Source organism: Lissotriton helveticus, chromosome 2_2 (genome assembly GCF_964261635.1).
Source record: "Lissotriton helveticus chromosome 2_2, aLisHel1.1, whole genome shotgun sequence".
Taxonomy (NCBI): Eukaryota; Metazoa; Chordata; class Amphibia; order Caudata; family Salamandridae; genus Lissotriton; species Lissotriton helveticus.
This window is the reverse complement of record NC_136060.1, coordinates 170,711,746-170,733,365: the sequence shown is the minus strand read 5'-3', so window position 1 is coordinate 170,733,365 and position 21,620 is coordinate 170,711,746. Positions and strand designations below refer to the sequence as shown.

The 21,620-nt window shown below is 43.0% G+C and overlaps 1 protein-coding gene across 2 annotated transcripts in view; it reads left to right on the top strand.

Moving 5' to 3' along the window:
- SLC30A9 (solute carrier family 30 member 9) overlaps positions 1–21,620 on the top strand; it is a 680,727-nt gene that overhangs the window by 185,700 nt on the left and 473,407 nt on the right. For both annotated transcript variants that reach the window (XM_078678253.1, XM_078678252.1), the window contains exons 4-5: positions 6,773–6,872; positions 14,762–14,854. In XM_078678253.1, coding sequence (XP_078534379.1) covers positions 6,773–6,872; positions 14,762–14,854 — 193 coding nt within the window. The remainder of the gene's footprint in view (positions 1–6,772; positions 6,873–14,761; positions 14,855–21,620) is intronic.

Below are 21,620 nucleotides of genomic sequence, written 5' to 3'. Positions count from 1 at the left end.
CCAGGACGTCAGAATAATGTAGAAACAGAGCAATAATCCCTCTAGGTCTAGTGGATGACGCAGAAGGGGTAGGACCAATCCAATGGGCCATCTGAATATTCAAGTCAACCGAAGATTTCAAATATGCAACTTCAAAAATGTGATCATATCTAGATCTTCCGACCCTTTCGGAATACCATAAATACCTAAATTATTCCTTCTGTACGATATTCTAAATCTTCACCAAGTCTTTTGTGCTGCATCACTTCCTTGGTCAAATATGAGACTTTTGCAACAACATCCTCTCCATCACTAGCCCTCTGCTCCACCTCAGTGAGTCGTGAATCAAGAACGGACCACTTTTCCTAAATAACCTGAATGGAAGCACTTGTATCCACTATGAAGGGTCTCTTATTTCTCAATTCCTCCATAATGTCCCCAAAGGTCAGTGGTAGTAGGGATTTCGTATCTGAGGAGGGGTCTTTTTTTACTCTTTTATTAGCACCGCCACCCGACTCTTTTCGTGCAACAGCATTAGAGACAGAAAGTCAAAGATTTAGAGGAGTGTGCAGCATCCATTTAAAAAAAAAAAAAAGACACTTGATGAAAACAGTCCTCCTAGAGCAGCACTTACAGAGCCTAAAAAACAAGCTAAAGACCAAAATTCAGTCTTTAAGGTGTACCTTGCCGCTCCCCACCCCTTCCGACACCTCTTCCAGCAAGCAAACATGCTAATATGCAGAAACCACCAGACCCCAGCCCATAAAAACATTTGTAATCGGAGATTGTAGCTGTACAAAGAAAGTGATGGGGAGCATGAATGGGTAATTTTTCAGAGTATAAAGGAAACAGGGCAGGTATATCCTCTTGAACACACACCCCTTGTCCCAACATGGAGAGCGGACTTAGAGTCCTGGCTCAATTTAGAGAGAGAGGGGATATATTCAATACCCAGCTTCTGCTCTGCTGTCTTGCAAACTCCCTTCCTAAATAACGGAAATGATTACCCGCCACTTTTAGTTTAGTAGTTGTTAGGCAGGATGACATACTCCCCTTAATATGGACAAACGTGGACTTTCCCCAGTTTACCCTGAGGTCTGACACTTCCCCCATAACCCCAGAAAATGTCTATGGGTTTTGGGGTGGAGCTGTCTGTCTGCTGGATATATATAGCAGCAGGATATAGCGAAATTCTATATACATGGCCATTGTCCCACCTTAGATTCGTCATTTGAGCATTCCTTTGTATCCACTCGGGGAGTAGTTCCACTACGAGGGAAAGTAGTAAGGGCGCGAGCATGCACCCCTGACTGATGCCTCGCACTATGGAGAATGGAGTGAGAGAGCACCATTGACTTTCACAAGCGCCCAGGGGTCTTTATAGACTAGAGGGCATCAGTGAACCCAAGGATTCTCGGCCCAAATTCATCTTGGACAGCACCTGAAGCATAAATTGCCAGTGTACCATATCAAAGGCCTTCTCTGTGTGCAATAATAGGGAGGTAGTATCTTCACTCCACTCATTCACACATGGTAGTATAACATGAAGGTGCAGTAAACCTAGTAGGGTGCTTCTATTTGGCATGAAGCCATTTTGATCCTCTTGTACTAAAGAGTGTACTACTTTGGCTACCCTGGTTCCTAATATTTTTGCAGGTATATTCGATGGATATATGACGGTACCACGCGTACTTTTACAACGCTACTTTTACCACGCAAGTCGTTACAACGACTTGCGTGGAGGGGCACTGGATAGTAAATTTTTTAATTTACTATTCCAACTCCAGTCCCCGTGGACTCTAGGGAAAGGAGTTGGATAGTAAATTAATCTATTTACTATCCTGGAGCGCCCCCCAGCGCAAGTCGTTGTATCGACTTGCGTGGTAAAAGTAGCGTGGTAACGGTACCGCGTTGTAAAAAATGCGTGGTTACCGTTGTATACCATATTCGATTCAGTGTTAATTAAGGATATTGAGCAATATGAAGTGCACTCGCCTGGGGGTATAATAGGTTTTGAGATAACCAAAATAATTGCCCCCATAATTTGAGAAAGCATACGAGAAACATGTCCTGCCATACAAACATTTCCTTGTGGGATGAGTGATTTAGTGAGGGGGTAGTGGGTGCTGGGTGTTTCTGGTCGTTTTGTGTGATCTCATTTGGGTTGTGTTTGAGAAGAGAAGGGGATGTGTGTGTAATATTTAGTCCTCCTTGTTTGTTTTTGTGTGTTTTGTGTTTGTAAAGGGAATGGGATGTGTTATAATGTGGTAGTTTAATGAATTTCTCTTTTACCATTAAATGTATTGCTGTGTCATTGAAGGTATAGAATACGATTATGTAAGCCTTATGACATAGTGAGGTTCTAAGGCGGTTGAGAAGAGTGAGAAGGTTTTGGTGTCTGGCTTGCGAGGCACAGGTATTCTTTGCTGGATAAAACTTCCAGTGATCGCTAACCAGAGTTTCCAGCTGTTTTATGTGGAAACTTACAACAGTATGCTAGGGCTCAACTTGGGCATTGAAGTATACATTCGCTATGTATTACTGCTTGTACTCAGCAGTGCGAAGGGATATGTAATTTGACTTGCTTGGTAGTCCAAGACTTGGAATGTCCCCTTATATAAAGGCACAATAGAGCGTATAATTAAAAAAACACATTTTTTATTTTTAACTCGCTCTTTTCTCCACTATTGAAGCCTATGTCATGTACGGATGTATAACTATTTAGTGTGAACCTAATGGCATGCCTTTAAGTTTCACAGGGCCTGGATGCCTGGCTTGTTTTAGTCCTCCAATACCCCTGGCAATGAAGAGATGTTATTTTTATTGGGAATTGAAATGGAGAAATGGGGCACGAGATGTGTGGTGGTTGGAACCCTCCACTTAAAAACAAGGCACAGGAGCCTGACAAGCTATGAATCTGAACAGCACATCAATTTGAGAGGTTGCCAGTGTGCAGTAAGGAAGCTATGGAATAGGACAGGAGACATGAGGTACACAGGTCCAGCAGAGAATTTTCGAACTCTTATTGTAAGTAAGCTATGTTACATTGGACACCAGGTCAGCTATGTTACGAGAATGTGGTTCAGAGCAGTTCAGGAAAATGAACAATGATGCATTTGGAACCTTAACAATTGACACTTTAACATGTGACTAGACCTGTAACTGATGAACTCCTTCACAACACTTCTTACACAGCACAGGTACCACGTTTGTTATTTGATAAGGCTTCTGAGATGCCATTGACTTGGTCTTTATGCAAGTAATTCCACAGCGGAGGGTTGTGTGATGGAACAACGTATGTCTCAACAACGCATGCCAGAACCATGAATGCCTTTACCAGGTATTCCTTTACTATGCATGTCTTTAAAGACATGTTTGGTAAAGGGACATGTCTGGTAAAACTCACACTCCTGCCCCTATGCTCTGAGCACACAAATTCGGCCTTCCAGCAGTCTATTCTACCCGGCCCAGGCCTTTAAACAACTCAAACCGCAGACCTCTTTCCTGATCCCTAAAACCAGCCCACCAGTTAAACCTACCCCACCCCCACACCCCAGCTGTCCTGCCCCCTTGGCCTGAAAACTGCCCCTTGCCCTGAGCCCTAAAGCTCCGAACCCCCCAGCCCTGAAAACCAACCCCAACCCCCCAGCCCTGGAAACTACCCCTAACCCATATAAGCATCACGTTTTCTCCTCAACCTTCCTCTTCCTGCTTCCCCCGCCAGCAACTAGACCGCGCTTATGCCATAACCATGATTATGTGTGCTTAAGGCTTATGCGTCGTTGAGGCAAGCGTGGTTACGCTTGGGATGTCTGAGCACGCGTGCCTTAGGCTGCAGTGTTCCGCCTGTTTCCCTCAGCTGAGACCACGTAATTTCAAGAATTGTGCCTAAAGCCCTAGGTCGGTGAAGGGTGGACAAATACAGATCAGTTTTTGAATTTGACTGGAAGTGGTAATTCATGGTTCCTTATTGCTTTTTTTCAATTTTTTTATGTTCATGGAATATTCACTAGGATGTAGACAGTATACCGTTTTTAGGTCTCGCTAGACGTAAGCAAAAGCGAAGCTTTTGCGTCTAGCGAGACAACTTATGTTGTTACTTTTCGGGGAATGAGGACAGCAAAGTGGCACGCGCATTTGCAGGCCGAGATTCGACCTCGTGAGCGCGCACGCCCAGCCCGGCGCCGTGCACGTCCCCTGCCACAGTCACACACATGCACACGCAGGCAGGAAGGCCCACACACACACAGACACGCGCGCGCGCCCCCCCCGCACCCACACACGCACGCACACACATACAGAGACACCCCCCCCCCCCCGCCGCATACATAGAAGGGCCCCCGGCCGCCGCATACATCGGGACTCACCGGGTCGGCTGGCGCTCGGCGGCGGGCCGGTCTCTCCTTCTCCAGCGGGGGCTCCATCTTCTGCACGGGCCCCCCCCGCCATGGCTGGCACGGCATCTCCGGTCACAACAGGCTGAGGCAAAGCTTCCGCGAGGCACTGGGAGTCGACACACCTCTTTCCGGCCCCGCCCACAACCAGGCGGCGGGCCGGACATCTGCTTCCGGTGTTTTCCTCTGGGCTGCGGCGGTGATTGTTCTCTCGTCTCCTCCTGTAATGCATCGTTCGCTCCTCTTGTATTTTGTTGTCTCACGATGATCACTTTTGCCTCATGTAATGTAACACTAGCTTTTGTAATTTGTTCACTTGGTCTATGTTAATTGTCCTGAGGTGAACGTCGCGCGCATAAGCTGACGTCACACGCCATCATTAAATTGACGGGCTCGAGGAAACGGCTTGGTGATTACAAGCAGAGTGGATTGAAGCAGGTCTCACTTCTTTGGATAGCGGTAAGCGTTTAAACAGGCGCTTCAATCGTAGTACAGTACTGGTGATGGAGTCGGTGGCTGACCGAGTGTTTTGTATGTCTTGTTGCAGCATACATTGGTAGCAAGACGTTGGTAATTTGTTTGGTAGACGCCACCACACGAACGAAGAGGTATGCTGCATGTGTTGAGCAGGGGTTTGAATAGTTTTTTGAGTCAGAAGTTTTGAATGGCATATTTTGAATAACGTTGAGTATCATAATGTTATGTTGTCCCCACATTAGTGTTTCCGTTTTCAGTGGCAACCACAGTGGACCTTGGCATTACATTCGTTCTCCATTACATTATACTTGCGGAGGTGTACTTGAAAGATTTGTATCTTGCATAAATGTACAAACTCAAAACATTAAGAAAATACATGTTTTGAACATGGATGGGAGATCAGTAGCTTGTACACCTAATTTCAGACTCCTATGACACATTACTACTTTGAATGAGAGGCGTACGTTTAGGAAGGGGTGAGGCATCAGCAATTTAAAAAGTAAATGTTACAAAGTGACCAGGGCACCTGTAGCTGGAAACGACCTTATGAATGGCGGAGGAGCAGCATTTTAACGGAGCAATCCGAACAGAAACTCCAGCCGAGTAAGCGTTGCTGCAGACTTTGAGGATGTTTTGTATTTTTGTGTCCCAGTCCCCATCACTAATCAGTGTGCCATATCCTCTGCCCATTTATCCCCCAGCGCACAGAGAAGGCACGCTACAGTGCTTAGACAAACAAGCAGCCCTGGTTTATAAGGGGACGTATAAACCTTTCTGTCGAGCAGCTAACGGCAGGGCTGGGGACAGGCGGTATTTATTGAAATGTAACCTCTCCTTTGCAAGAAACAAAGCAGAAACCGCGTTGGGAAAAGAAAAAAAACCACAGCAAGGTAATGGATGGTAGAGAGAGAGGGAACAATGGTGCATAGAAGAAGCGTCTGCACGGGGGTAGGGGGAAATAACTCGGAGCATATTTAAAACTTATAAAGCGACCCCCATAAAGCGGGCTCGCGCTGAGTTAGAAAAACAAGACAGAAGGGAGTGGTAAATTGCTTGCAATACCTGCGCTGCCTATATGGAAGTAAACACATTTAAAAAAAAGCATTTGCAATGCAATAGGTCTCACATTTACGCGAATTTGAGCTATTGAAATTGCTAATGACAATGCCTTTTAATTTTGTTTTCGTTTTTAAACATAACTAAAAGGCATTGTCATTTACAATGCCAATAGCTTAAACTCATGTAAATGCGAGACCTATTGCATTGCAAATGCTTGTTGAGATAGTACCTACATACATTTCACAGTGATGGCTAATACCTCCTGTTATGTAGATCAGTAAGAGAGCAGTGCACCCAAATAAGCAATGTCTCACCTACCAACCATACACACTTGATATATCATTATTTAAAACTACCCGATGGCCTTAAAAAATCTAATTGGCCTTGAAGACTGAACCTTTTCTTTTGAACCATTCATATTGTTGATATTGACAATAGTTTACCATCTAGTAAAAGTAATATTTTCTTGTTCATTACAACGCTTACAAACATGGATAGAAAGAAGTCCTTCTATATTTGAATATACAGTGCTACTTGCTCCCTTTCCTCTTGTGTATGCATTTAAATCTAATTCCCATATGGCTCTTCACTACGTTATCTGTTATGCAAAAAATACATAAGGGTCCTCCTCTGTGCAACGACATTGCAATCCCCTTCCATTTTTTATGTATACTTAATGTGTTGATGCTGTTTTCATACTGGACTCAAACTGCCTTCTTGTTTCATTCATGCGTTCCAGGCGTCGAATAGTCTGTAAAGTTAAATTGTTATAGAAATAACATTACCAACGTTTAGTGTGTTTGAATGATGACTGCTTTGTTACGTTTTACACTAACTTTACTCTGTTACTTGAACATGTTTAGTTAAAGCAGTCTTGAAGAAGAGGGACTATGGTGCGAAGTACACGAAGAACAACTTTATCACTGGAGTGAGAGCAATGAATGAGTTCTGCCTTAAAGCCAGGTAGGCATATTAACTTCAAATTGTGGGACTCACTTAATACATTTGTAGCTAGAAATAAACTAATACCAGTAACGTTTTTCGAAACGTGTTTATATTTGTTGGTTCCACCTATTACTATTGAAAGAATAAAATAACTTTTGTGTTGCGAAATAATTTGCTAACTGTTGTGCTCTTGGTGGCATGATTTACACACCCAAAAAGGAAAGATTGCAGAACATACCGTCTTACCTTTATCTGAATGTCATGGACGGTAAAAAGTGAACCACTGCGGCACATGGACGGTGCCTAGCAGTTTACATTTGCGGCTCTTTGAGAAGGCAAACCTACTGCATCATTCTTGGAGTCCGCAGTGCAGATAGTACTTTGCACAACAACGCCTGAAGGGAGAATAATGGGAGTTTTGTTGAGAGGGATCCCATCTATGTCTACTTCATTCCATACCCTTTTTCCATAACCAGATCATTCAGGTGGGAAAAAAGTTGAAGTTTCCTCAGACTTGTAAGAAGGTAACTATGATACCCTTAAGCAGCTTCATCTGTGGACAACCACATGAAGATCCCCCTTGACAACTAGATATTGTTTTTACTCAACATAAAGTAAAAACGTAACTGAGAAGCAATGGAGTGTCATTTATGGTGTCTTTGATAAGTACCATAATCAAAGAAAAATGAATGCTAAACATTTTTGGTTAATAACTACCTTCTTGACATTCTGTTTATCGGCTTGGATTCTCCCTTTAACCATCGATAAATATTAAGTATTCTTAAAGATAACCTGGATCATTCGTGTTACCAGTGCTGCATAATTGCTTTCACTTTTCACATAGTTCCATGCCGTCACAGTGAGTTTCTGCCCAAGAATTAAACATCTATGAGAAAAAGGCTGTTTTAAATGTAAAAGTTTTATATTTTGTTAACTAATCTTTTATTATGCAACTTTTTGGCACAGATGTACAAACATTATTTTGGAAGTCGGTAACTTATTACTGACTCACAAAATAGGGTTTGCTAGTCCCTATTAGGAAAGGACGTGTAAAGGGTTTCCTTTATTAATAGGGAGTCACAGGGGGATGTAAAATTGTTTTGTGACCGCAAATGCTGTTGCAAAACATTCTCAGTTTACCACCTACTTCAAGTAGATGGTAAGTCAGTTCCAAACAGGAAGAGGTCGCCAGGGAACCCCTTCCCTTTTGTGAAAGTGTGCGTAAATATGTTTCATGAGCAGGCAGTGTTCTCAGGGACCCCTGCCTACCCTTAAAAAAGAAAACTTTTCATCTTTTTTCAAAACGGGCTGCATTTAAAAAAAGAAAATGTGTTTAATTAAAAAGCAAACACCAACATGGTGGTCTGCTGTTCTCAGCAGGCAACCATCCCTGTGATTGTAGCCCATTACCAATGGGTCACATATTGCGACCTGCCTCATGAATATTGATGAGGTAGGTAATTTGCGACCCCATTGGGAATCGCTAAAAGTATCTGAGACACATTAGTATATTTCGCTGTGCGAGTCGCAAAAAAGCGTAGTTTGTGACTCGCAAACGGAATGGTCGTACATCTGGCCCTTTGTGTGTTAGTTTTCATTCGTAATTTCTCATAATTAACCAGCCAGTGACATAGTCTTTGTCCTTCTCCAGTTAAAAAAAATACTCCTTCTGGTTGATAAAATGTATTGGAAATAGCTGAAGCTTGCACATCAGATACTCTTCTAAATGAAATTAAATAAAGCAAAGCTGCTAATTTCCAAGTCTACTCCCTTAAACTACCTGTTCATTGGCCAAGACTCAGACCTCCCTAAAACCACATTGACATCCCACACATTTTCATACTGTGACCTTGGAGGTCTCTTCAAATGAATACCTTTCAAAAATTTGCAGATGAAAGGACTTTTCCCAATAGACAAACCATTCAATAATGAATAATCTGCAATAGCCAAGCAATATCTATTAACTGTCCTATAAGAAAAACTCTTTTAAATGAAGCCTGCCAAAAAATTAGCAACTTCTACTTCATCACGGAAAAAACTTCTGAGAAACCTTGCTATTCTTGTTACAGAAAGATGTGAGCCCTCTAACCACAAATTGGTAACTAGAGCCATCTCTCCAGCGCGCCTAAAATTTTGAGTTGTGTTTTTGGTAATTTTAAGTTCCAAAGAATATGGACCTGAAGAACATTCTCCACTTGACACGTTGCATGTTTCTGAGTTCATAAATATTGTGTATGTCTTGTTCTATGTTCATAGTTTTACCCTAGGGATTGGGGAACTTTGAGATTATTCAGTGTCCTGTTTTCTTAGGCCATTCACTGAAAGCGCTTTCCCTTCATCATCGACCTCCAGCTCTATTAATTCTAGATGGATCAATTTTATTAGTGTTGCATGAGTTTGAAATCAGTTGATTCCAATGAGTTCCTACTTTAATGGTCATCTCACAGCTTGTTTGATCCTATGCAACACAGAGGATGCTTTCTTCTGTACACTTTATGCTTTAGGATCAACAAAGTAAAGTTGTGATGTCCTGTGCATACCTGCCCCCACAGATTACCTGCAGAAGATTTGGAAAGAGTGGTCTACGCTAGAGAAACTGCTAGAACATATCACTCAACATAGTTGAGGAGTAAGGAAGCACTGTAGTTAAGTTATGTAATCATTGGATTTTCTGCTTATTTACCCCCATTGTATTTCATATATCTATGTATCTGAGAGCACATTTTTCATGTATATACGTATTGCATTTAGTATTGATTGCACATGTCTATAGGATTTACTTTATCAGTTTTAAAGCGCATAATTTATTCATATATGTATGTATTACATGGTTTATGATGTGTGATAGAATTTAGTGAAGGTGCAACAAGATTAATTTGCCAATTCTTGCATTTTACAGAATTCATCATGGAACACGCTCTTTTCAAAATAGCTAGAAAAGTGTATTTAGCCTGGTACAGACATGTCTTAGACAAAGAGGAGGCTTCGGCTTACTTCTGAGAGATTGTTTTCTGCTAGCTGACCTGCAAACGACTCTAGTGAAAGCCTTAGATTCTTCAGAGCCAGCACAACTTCATCAGCTCGCACAGGAACGCCACAGCTTAGACAGAGCGCATTGTTCTCAAACAGAACAACAGGCTTATTGTCTAGCTAAAGTATGCAATTTACTTTTCTTTCGCTGAATACAAAGTGAGAGGGGTTTGTATGGTATGTTAGCAGTTTGTAAAGCACATGGTTACTCCAGTACAGAGTGTCCTCGTATTGAATTTGATAGACCAAGAAGGTGACTGGTGGTTAGACTTTCTCCTAAACATTCAGGTTTTTAGGTGTTTTCGGAAGGACACTTTTGAAGGCTCTAGCCTGAGATGCAAAGGAAGTAGGTTCCACTGTTTGGGTGCTAGGATCCTAAAAGAGCTACCACCAAGGCGCTTTCTATTGAATTTGGGAACGCCGACCAATCTTGTACCAGCTGATCTTAAACAGCTTTTTGGGTGATATGTTAAGATCATAGGAATAAGATAACTCGGGCCTTTGCCCTGCAGAATTTTGTAAACATAGCATAGGACTATAAAGGATATATTTTCCTCTATCCTTACCTCTGTGGGGAACTAGTGAAGTGTGTCCAGAGCTCTCCCTGTGGGACCACGTTTGGGAATGATGAGCAGCATATGCGCTGCCGCCTTTTGCACTCTCTGAAGCATATAAATGCTCCTCTTGAAGGCCCCTAGGTAGAGGACGTTGCAATAGTCCAGTCTTAATACCACAAGGTCCTGGACTGCTGTTTTTTCGTGTAATCCAGAATAAGCCCTAAAATCTTCCTAATCATTTTCAGAACCCCAAAACGGGTACCTGTAAGAGTGGAGATTTAGTCCGAAAAGGATAAGATGGAGTCAAACCAAACTCCGACATTTTAACTTTGTGACTCGGGGAAGGTAAAGGACCCAGCTCACTGGGCCACTAATTTGAGGACCAAATTCGAGGCTGGTTTCCTACCACTGGAATGTCAGTTTTATAAGCATTTAATCTCAGACAGCTATCTTTCATCCAATTCACCAGGTCAGCTAAACAAAGTTTAAATCTTCTGCTGGTTGGCTGTTGTCTCGGGCCAGCGTTAGAATCAGTTGTGTGTCATCTTCATAGGATACCATCTGCACCCCATGACTTTCCATAAGGTCTGCCAGCGGGCGCATATACAAGTTAAAGAGGGTTGGTCTCAGAGCTGAGCCCTGGGGCACATTTGTCTCCAGGTGGTTGAGACAAATGACTGAAGGATGATTTGGAAGATACGACCCCCCAAAAAGTTAGCCAGCCAACTTAGTGCCATTCCTCCCACCCCTGCACGATGTAACCTATCTAATAGCAGGCCATGGGAGACAGAATCCAAGGGGGTACTCAAGTCTAGCATGACTACGCAGCCGTTTTACCATCATCTGCTATTTTTCGAAGGCATTCAGATGCAAGTAGCAGTGCAGATTCTGTTCTAATAGAGTGTCTAAACTCAGATAGCGTTTCATGGAGGAGAGCCTTTTTTCCCACAAAATTCAAGACTTGTTGGTTCACCCATTTCTCAGCGATTTTTATGAAGAAAGGAAGTAGGGATATTCTCCGGTTGTGAAGGGTCTAAGGTCGGTTTCTTCAAAAGCTGAATCACCATTGCATGTTTCCACTCTTTCGGGAACAAGCCCCGAGCCAATAGATAGATTTCACAACTCAGTGAGCGCTGGAATAGACACCAATACCCATGTTCATTAAAAGCAGCAATTATGGACGAGATAGATACAGAATTTAAAGGCATCCTTATTTATTGCTTGGACTTTTGCGACACACCGAAGATCGACTTGCAACCCACTGTTTGGGAAACACTGCTTTCGACGTGAATGGTTTCTTGTACTTTATTGATAGGGCTAAGGCCTTCTGCAAGTCTGACCAGCTCTTTGTAGCCTTTGCCAAACCCCACAAGGGCTATTCCATATCAAAGTTCGGCATATCTAAGTGGATAGTCCAGTGTATCTAGACCTGCTGTCATACTCCGTGGTATCGTTATTTATCGGGTACATTAAATAATACTTAAACTTGTAAAGAGGGGGGTGCAGGCCCGGTTCTAGCGATTGGGCCAGGTGGGCCAGGCCCACCCAAACATGAGCATAGCCCACCCAAACAGGAGCTCTGGCCCTCGCAGTGAGGGCTTGAAGGCAGGCGTGCAACACACACGTCGTTGTGTGTGTCAGCCCGGCCGAGACCGTTTCCCAGGCGCACACACACACAGACAGTTTTAGAGATTATCGCATCCCCATTCGAGTACTTCACAGGTCTTTAAAAGACCATTTACCTGTTAACGAGGCTTTGTTTATTTTTTCACCCCTTCATCTCCACATGGCAAAGGCGACAAATCCTTTCTTTGACAACGTTAACCTTTGCCTACTGTTCTGCTGCGTGGATATTTCTTTTTCTATGCAGCGCGTGAGAAAATACGTTTGTTTATTCATATTCACCTTTCCTGACCCCTGCAGCTGCTTATCACATCAGGCTGTGACACAAAGTTTGACTAATGGAGTAGGTAAGAGAATGTGTTACTATTTGTTTTCTGTAAAATCTGCACAGGCGTAGTAGGACACATACTTTGTGAGTGCTTCATTTAAACAGTTTTTATCATTATCATGGCCGATGCAGGAAAACAATAAGACAATACAAAATGCCCAGATAATGCTGGTGATTAATAATCCTGCTGGTGAGCAATCATTTGTCTGTTAGTGGTTTTTAAATGCAGATGAACTGTATTTTATGTGGAAGCTCTGTGGGTTACTGCCTTTGTCACAGAGATCCTTGTGTTACTTGCAGTTCAGAAGTTACAATCCTAACACAGGACAGTGACCAATGAACTGTCATCAAAGAGCTACATACAAACATGAATGGTATAGTTAGAACTTCTCTTTTTTTGTTTTGTGATATAGTTAGAACTTCCCCAGTCTTTCATTATTCTAATGTTGCTAAAATGAGTTCGTTTAAGCAGATATACATTTTTATTAGTATTAGTAAATCCAACCCCCAAGCATTGGAGTACTCTTTAAATCCTAAGTTTGTGTTTCCCCAGACCAAGCCCTCTTAAAATATACTGCCCACCAGTATGGATGACATGATTCATACACCTTGTAATCCTCATTGGCTTATGTGACATTCCCTGTAAACTGATTTACATACTTGTATTATAGATTGTCTCTGTATAATGTGTGTGTGGTGTAAAGTACTGACCAACACTACACTGATATGACTAGCGCTATACAACAAATAAAATGCATATGAGAGAGGGGCTACGTAAAGATGAGGGGCACTGTTGGGTGGCATTGAGGGAATCCGAGGTAGAGGTCATGGGGTGGAGGGGGTGCTAGGGTGAGATAAGGGGCACTGGTAGAGGGTGGTAGTGAGGGAGTCTGGGGGAGGAGGTCATGAGGGGGGTGGGCTACAGAGAGATGAGGGGCACTGGCGGAGGGTGGTAGTGTGGGAATCCGAGGAGGAGGTCATAAGGGGGAGGGGCTATGGGGAGATGAGGGACACTTGTGGCAGTGAGGGAATGCGAGGAGGAGGTCAATAGTGGGGGGGGGCTATGGACGGATGAGCGGCACTGTTGGAAGGTGGTAGTAAAGGTATTTACGGAGAAAGAGGTTATTGGTGCGGCGCCATTAAAGACTTTCGCATCATGGCCTTTCTGTTTTTGTTAATTTAATTAGCAGTCGGGTCATAAGGGCTACTGTGGAACTTACTTTAAAGTGTGTGCTAATTATATTTACTGCTATTTTCAATGTTTTGAGTTTGAAGGTGATTTTACTAATGTTTTTACCGGGAAAAATTAAAGTGGAGCCCGTTGGTGCCTGATATGGGGCTGGGGCCCAAAGTCAGCTGTGCGATAAGGTGCACTGGAGAGGAGTAGTGGATAATCAAGCCTGCAAGGGAGTGCGTTGCAGAGTCCAGGGTCAGGTGGAGGTAGTAATGAAGAGGGATTCTCCCTTAAGGCTCGCACAGAGGGAGCCAGAGAAGTGTCACTTGCCTGATACCCCCATCATAGAAACCTCCTCTTCCCATCAATGGAACATTACATGGAAAAAACACTTTTTGAGAGTGATAATATTTGGAAAGAGATTTGGAAAAGAGTGCGTTTTACTGGGCCTTGTAAGAGTAAGAAGAGATAAAGGAGGGCCATGAAACAGGTCTGCCTAGACATATATGTGACAAATCGAGCCTGCTGTGGCCCATCCAAATGGAGCCTTGGCCCACCCAAATAACAATTTCTGGAGCCGGGCCTGGGGGGGATGGTGGTGGCACAGACTGTTAAGTCATGGCTCACCTCCCTTAGGGATTCATTGTGTTTGCAGGTAGGTGGTTGTTTGAGAGTTAAAAACCCATTTACTTGTGGAGCTCCTAATCTCGGCTGCCAACCACATCCCCGTAATTCCTTTGTTCAAACTTGTTCAAGCTGTTGTGCACTCTAAGATCCACAGGGGTGTTATCTTATCGGGCCTCCCTGACCGAAATTAATCTCTGGTTAGATTGCAACTAGGAACTCGTCCTGCCAGCTGACGTAATTCCATTGATTTTATTTGATGACTAGCCAGTTTAACTTTTAGCTCTGTAAAATTCCATAAGCAATTTTAGTTGGCGGGTTAACTTGTCATCTGAGATGGGAAAGGTATTTGAGAAGACCTGACTCCTGAAGAGGGCTTGTGCTTAAGTTTAAAAGGGGGGGGGGGACCTGGCGGTAAGGTATTCGGCAATTTCAAGTTAATATGACATAAGCTTAAAAATGCTCCTCTGTTAGGGACATGTGCAAGTTTGCTTCCAATTTGCATCCAGTTTATTTATTTTATAATTCATTGCTTTTTGAAAGACGTTTTTTTCTGTTTTGGTTAAAACAGTGACCTGGAGCAATTGCGAAAAATCAGGAGAAGGAGCCCCCACGAGGATACAGAGTCATTTACTGTGTACCTGAGATCAGATGTGGAAGTGAAGTAAGACTATGTCTAAAATATATTTTATGGAATTGAGTGATGTGTAGTATGATTATTATACCATGGACATGACTGCCAGTGGCCTCAGGTATGACACTTGGGGAGCAAAGTTTTAAAACTCCCTTATTGCAAAATGTTGGTATAAAAGAAATAAATGTCCAATGTAGTCCCACATAACGTGGAGCAACTATGCAGCACATTCCTCTTTGATAGTCTACACTCTTTCATACTTTTCACCTTTTCAAACTATAAGGTTTTAAGGGTTTGTGAAGTGAAGTGACAAGGCTTCTCGAATAGAGAAAAGGTAATTCTAGGCTTTTCAGGCAAGGTAAGCAAACGAGCCGCCTCCCGTCCTAACACTGTCAGAATTTTGGGAACTGTACTCGTCTAGCTGTTAAAGAGCAGATCAGCTGGACATGTGATAGGGTGAAAAAAGGCACTGAATATACGAGGCACAAGTCAGATTGAATGCCCTGAAACAGAAGGCTCTCAAAAGACACTATTGTCTGATTTGGAGCCAGTACAATTCTAAATTAGCCTATTTTTGCTCATCATATCTAAAATCACACAACAAATTCATTGACTGTCAACTCTGTTAAACCTTAGTGATTAACTTAATTTCATATTGCATTCACGAGTTGCTCTTGGTTCAGGGAAAGCCTCAACCATGACCACCAAATAACTTTCAAACAAACTTTAGGGTATAGCTGTTGAAAGTCACAATCCATAGACTGGTTTGAAAATGTGTCAAAGTCGTGGAAATTGCAACGGTGCTCGCGAGCTCGCTGTATATCATATCCAGACAAATTGAGCTACGCAGCAAGAAGAAGGCTGAACAGAGTGACTACGAAGAGGCTAAGGACAACTTTGAATGTACTAAAGGTATTTTTATTTTTGGGCAGCTGTAATTATCGAACAAGTTGTTTATATCAATTATTCAGAATAAAAAGTGTGATGTAGATATGTGGAAATAGTTAATATTTGAAACACCTTGCTTCCTATTTCCTGGACTATTTTTTGTTTGAATCTCTAAATGTGCGGATTAAAACTTTGTGTCTCTTGGGTAAGAAGCTCCCTCAGCATAGAAGGCCAAGTTGAATGCTGTTGGAACTTGCTAAACCCATTAAAAGGTAACATTTTTGGTTGGCATTTAAACACTGCTTGGTGTACAGGAGCAGACCTACATTGCTTTTGCATTCATCTGTAGGATGCAGTAGCCATTCATAGACCAAAGAAGCCCCTTTCCTTTGCTGCCTTCGATTTGACTTGCTGCTTATGAACTGAACATTTGGGGTTTGAAGAGGCTTACCGACCTCCTCAGTAGAAATCAGTCTAATTTAGATGCGTCTAGCGCGTACATGTGAGGATGTGGTTGAACTTGAATTTGTTATGCATGGGCATTATGTACTGCCTAAGCAGTGTCTTTTTCTATGATACAACATGTGTAGAATAAGCTTGAGGTTCTCGGCTCAGGCTTGAAGCCATTCTAGGCTTCCATATTCTTGGAGTGGCCATGTGGCCCGTCCCTCGGAGACTCTGTAGTGTTTTCACTTGCATTTGGTTTCAGGACAGCAATTTGCATTAAGCTTGCTTAGATTGCAACATTACCTTTCTACACCTAGTGTGGCTGCCTAAGTAGAGAAGGCCCTTGATTTGCGCAGTAGCTAGACCATAATTAAAAGGCTTGTTCTGTGACTTTGCATGCCACACCATAGTGGCCATTGTTGTTCTCACACTGACCCCTCCTCTCCAGTGCATGAAGCCCACAAAGGTGATGTGACCTGGACCCTGTTCTTATTGACTGTGGATATACCATTTGTTTAAATGAATACTAGGTTTTGTTACTTCTGAAAGATACCTGCTGAATCAACAGATGGCGAGACACTAGGAGTTTGTATCCGCTATCTCTTTGAAGCTGTGATTAAGCCGAACACCAGAAGAGAGGGTACTGCTACTATGTCTTTGTCTGAATGATGGTTGCCAAATTGTCCAAAGTTGCGAAGAGCTGCCTCCAAATCTAGGATAGTGCTGTGCAAACAAATGATGGACGGAATGCTGAATTAATCATACATTTACCCCCAGTCAAGGGATCTGGGTTAAATCCATCGTTCTTTTGCTCACCATGCCACCCCAGTTTAGACCCAGACATATGCAAGTCAGTCTTCACCTAGTGCCTCATAGGAACAGTCCAGACCCAACTATCAAGCCAGATCCTCCCTGGACCGGAAACAAGCATCCTGGGACCGGTTTCTAGGTATTCCTCTTCATCAGCCAAGCTTGCTTGAATCCAGTGTCACAATGAGCAAAGGACCCACGTCTGGGCATACCCATCCCACTTAGGGTGAACAGTGCTACGCAAACAGATGAACGGAATGCTGAATAAATCATACATTCACCCCCCAGTCAAGAGATCTGGGTTAAATCCATCGTTCTTTTGCTCACCATGCCACACCAGTTTAGACCCAGCCATATGCAAATCAGTCTTGACCCTGTGCCTCACGGGAACAGTCCAGACCAAACTACCAAGCCAGGTCCACCCTACACTGAAAAAAAGCATCCTGGGACCGATTTGTGGGTATTCCCCTTCATCAGCCAGGCTAGCTTGAATCCAGTGGCACAGTGAGCAAGGGACCCATGTCTGGGCACACCTTATGGTGAAAAGTGCTACGCAAATAAAATGGAAGGACGTGGCCTGGCAGTTCGGGCTAGACTGTTCCCATTGAGTGCAGGGTCAAGACTGATTTGTATATGGCTGGGTCCAAACTGGAATTGTATAGGGAGCAAAAAAAACAATGGATTTAGGCCAGATCTCTGTACTGGGGTGAATGTATGACATTGTTCTGCATTCTGTCCATCAATTGTTCTTTTTGCATTTGTCACCCCGAGTGGGAAGGGTATGCCTAGACGTGGGTCCTGTGCTCTCCATGCCACTGGAGTCAAGCTATCCTGGCTGATGAGGGCTGAAAGCCAGAAACCGGTCCTAGGATGCTTGTTTCCAGTCCAGGGAGGACCTGGCCTGGCAGTTCGGGCTGGAATGTTCCTATTGGGTGCAGTGTGAAGACTGATTTGCATATGACTGGGTCCAAACTGGAATGGCATGGTGAGCAATAAAATTATGGATTTAGCCCCAGATCTCTGTACTGGGGTGAATGTATGACATTGTTCTGCATTCTGTCCATCAGTTGTTCTTTTTCCAAATCGAAGATTGGCAGAAGACCCATTTTGTTGAAAACCCTAAAGAACATAACTCAAAGAAGCGAGTTTGGTGTGAGCCACAGCATTCTACAACCTGCCTAACCTTGGTTAAATGTGAATTACAAAATTATCATGTCTTCATAAATATTTACACATATGTTCATCAGTTTGCTATAAAAATATTTATCATACTTGTAGTCCAAAAAAATGCATAAATGTATACAAATACTCATTGAAATTGGACGTGTCAATTTGTGCATGCTCTAGGTATCTAGTACAATATTAAACCATTAAACTTTCTTAGTTAAAACTGCTGAATCTTGTTCAACGTGTGTTATTCACATGGAAAAGTGCTTCCATTCGTATAGTACCTCACTATTCAACTTGCTGTAGACTAAGTCCCCTTAATATAAAGCAGTGGATGTTGGGTTAAAAAGAAATCATGAATGACCTACACTGAATAGAACTGCATAATTTACCACAGTACCACTTTTCATTGCAGAAAAGTGCTAGTATAATGTTTGTAGTCCTCACCAGACCCTTCTTGTATTTTTTTGAATATTTTGTAGTTGATGCCTTATCTTGTAATTTAAATTTATGGATGCTTGTAGGCCTAATTATAAAGCAAGTTAGATCAAAGAAATCACTAATTGTGTGGATTTCAACTAGCACTGCTCTTCAACATCAGACCCTAAATCCCCAGACAGACTTCCAAGCTGTAGTACAGGAACCGGTGATATCTCACATATAATATGGGAGTCTGCTAGCTGGACCACTAAACTCCCACCCAGATCCTCTTAAAGCTATCCTCTAGTTTTCATCCAGGTTAATTAATGTTGCATTGAGTTTTCAGGTTTTAAACTGTGGATGCCTTCATGTTTTCAAACTGTTTTTATGTACATTTTTCTTACCTGTTTTTTAGGTCTCGCGCTTAGTGTTGCAGTGCGCAGCATGAGACATTTAGTAGGTAAAAACCGGGTTTAGCAGACTGACCTAGGAATGGCAGATGCAGGAGCGTGTGCCTTTCCTTCTGTGGCACGTTATTGGCCTTTGCATGCGTGTTTTTTTGAAAGCCAGCATGCAATAGGCCAAAGGCGGACGCATGGTTCCGCCCATGGCCTATTGGTGTCTATTATGCGTTCCAAAGGCCATGTGGTTTCAATTATCGTGCCCAGACATGGAGGCGATAATTGAAACCACGTGTGTCGCTGTGGCGTGCGCACACCACTCGCAGGCTTGTTTTGTACAATAGCGATCGCTTTTGCGATCGCTTTCACTGCCGCGTGTTCATTTTTTGTTTTCAGGTGAAGTGTTGTCTCCAGTAGTTTCAGGAAAGGCCTGGACCTCTGAATAGGACGTTCTAGGTTTTCCACCGCTTTCAGCTTTTCGCTTTGCTGCTTCTCCGGTACAAAGAGAAAAGATGCAGCTTGTTTATAAGTAGGCCAGCGCTCGAGTACTGACGTCACCGAGTGTTCGATTTCACTCTCTGTAACATAGTGACACACTGGAATGTTCCACCGGGAGCCAAATAAACACGACGGACCCGTCGCTATTAAACACACCTTGGCAAGTCTGTAGGGTCAGCGAGGCGCTTCAGTTAGTCATTCTCGCAATGAGTAATTCAGACTCGAGAAGGATTTTTAATAGACATTGGCGATCGCAGTTTGTCGGGTTCATTCGGATGTTTGTTCTGTTTAAGGAGCAAGTGTGGGGTAAACTTGTGCAGTAACTTAACATGATACTCAGTTCTGAATTGAGAGCACTGATTCTCTGTTGCGGCAGTTGTCTAAATATCAGACTTGGACAGCTGTATTGATTGTTAGGAGCCAGTCAGTTGTCAAACAAGTTCTTAGAAATGTTTTACTCGAGTTTTTTCCATGATGACATGGATATATTTTCTGCCTACGTCACAGTTTTTATATGACGTGCGCCGCCCGCAGGGCTTGGCTTTCAAGGACCTTCAACAGATAAGCAAAATGCAGCATAGAATCTTTTAAAAGAAATCGGACTGTATACGAAATTTTGCAGTATTTTATAGACGTGGACACTCCAGTAAAATGTCACGTTTTAACCACAACCTTTGGAACATTTCCATAACATTTTTTTTTTTTAAAGCAGTGTGGGTGTTTGTAATCTTATTATCACTTGTACCGCAGCTTGTTGTTTCGGGTTCTGTTTCCCTGCCCAACTTTCTCTTACATCCGCTGCCCTCCCTTTTTGTTGCAAGTGCTAGTTCTTCTTAGCCATCTTCATTTCACTTGTAGCTGTGTATCACCACGGTTTCACCTGTCTTCTCATCAGTTCTATCTCCACTATTCCTTTATCATTTCTCACCCATCCAGCTCCCTCATACCTTTCATCCAATTCTCGCTTATCACCCTCTTACCCCATTGTCTTTTTCCAATTTGTTTCTTACTCTTCCCTCCATCTCACCTGCTCCATTCTCACTTCTTCTCTATTTTTCTTGCATTTCTTCTTCAATCACCTCTCACAGGACAATCCCGATTTTGCTCAGATGTGCCCTTCTTAAGCCATGCCTCCTATCTGCCTTCACCTATTTCTTTCAGCTCATTTTGTCCCAATCATCTCTCACCAATCTTGGCTGTCCTACTAATGTCTGAAACCATAACGCAATAGTTTCCTTTCACTTTTTCTCTTCTCCTTCTCACTGCCACTGTATCACCACATCACCAGTTTCCCCTCTCAAGTGTCCTTTACCTGCCTGTCATATCACTCTCTCTTCTGCCTCTCTCTGTATCTGGATGAATAGCTAAGGTGTCCCCATTAAACCAGTCTGCTCACCTGAGCCACTCTCACTTTTTTCATACATTATAACAGCTTGTTTCGTCAGCTGTGGCATGAAAAAAATCCCCTAGGCAACTGTTTGCACATTTTGGGAGCTATCCTGGTGTGTGGGAGTGTGGAAAGTGTTGCAGCGGACCTGTGGGATCTGCAAACATGCCCGTCAGGATGCAAGGAAAGCAGAGGACAAGTTTGCCCACTGGTGTTTTGCATGCTTCGTGTGTATCTCTGATTGTATGCGCGATTTGCAGCGGCTCCATAATTTCTGTGTGTAGTTGTTGTTTGGAGCTCACAACCATCCCTTTCTTGGCCTTGACAGCTGGTTGGAAGCTTCGCAGTCCTACATCAGCATCTCTCCAACCCCCCCCCCCCCCCACCCCCCAAAAAAAAGAAAGTTAAAAGCCAGAGTGTACTCGTGGCTGCTTAAGGAGGGGCAAACCCTGAGAATGAGGGATACTGCGACAATGTGTGTCCGTGCATTCCTGCAGGCTGTGGAAGCTGCTTCCGGATTGGGATCGCCTAGTTGGGATTCCTGGGCATTGATCCGCACCATGCCTCCTGCATGCTTAATCCCACCCCCACTCCCCCGTTTAATGCTTTTTTTTTTAAAGTATATTTTGATTGTTTTTCTTGACAGCGTACAAATAAAACATATAACAATTAAAGCAATTCGAACAATTCGCTGTTTCGTTTGATATACATAAATTACATAAAAGCGTTTTGTATATGGTTATTGGAAGGCTGGTTAAAATGTCCTGGTGGGCTAGCC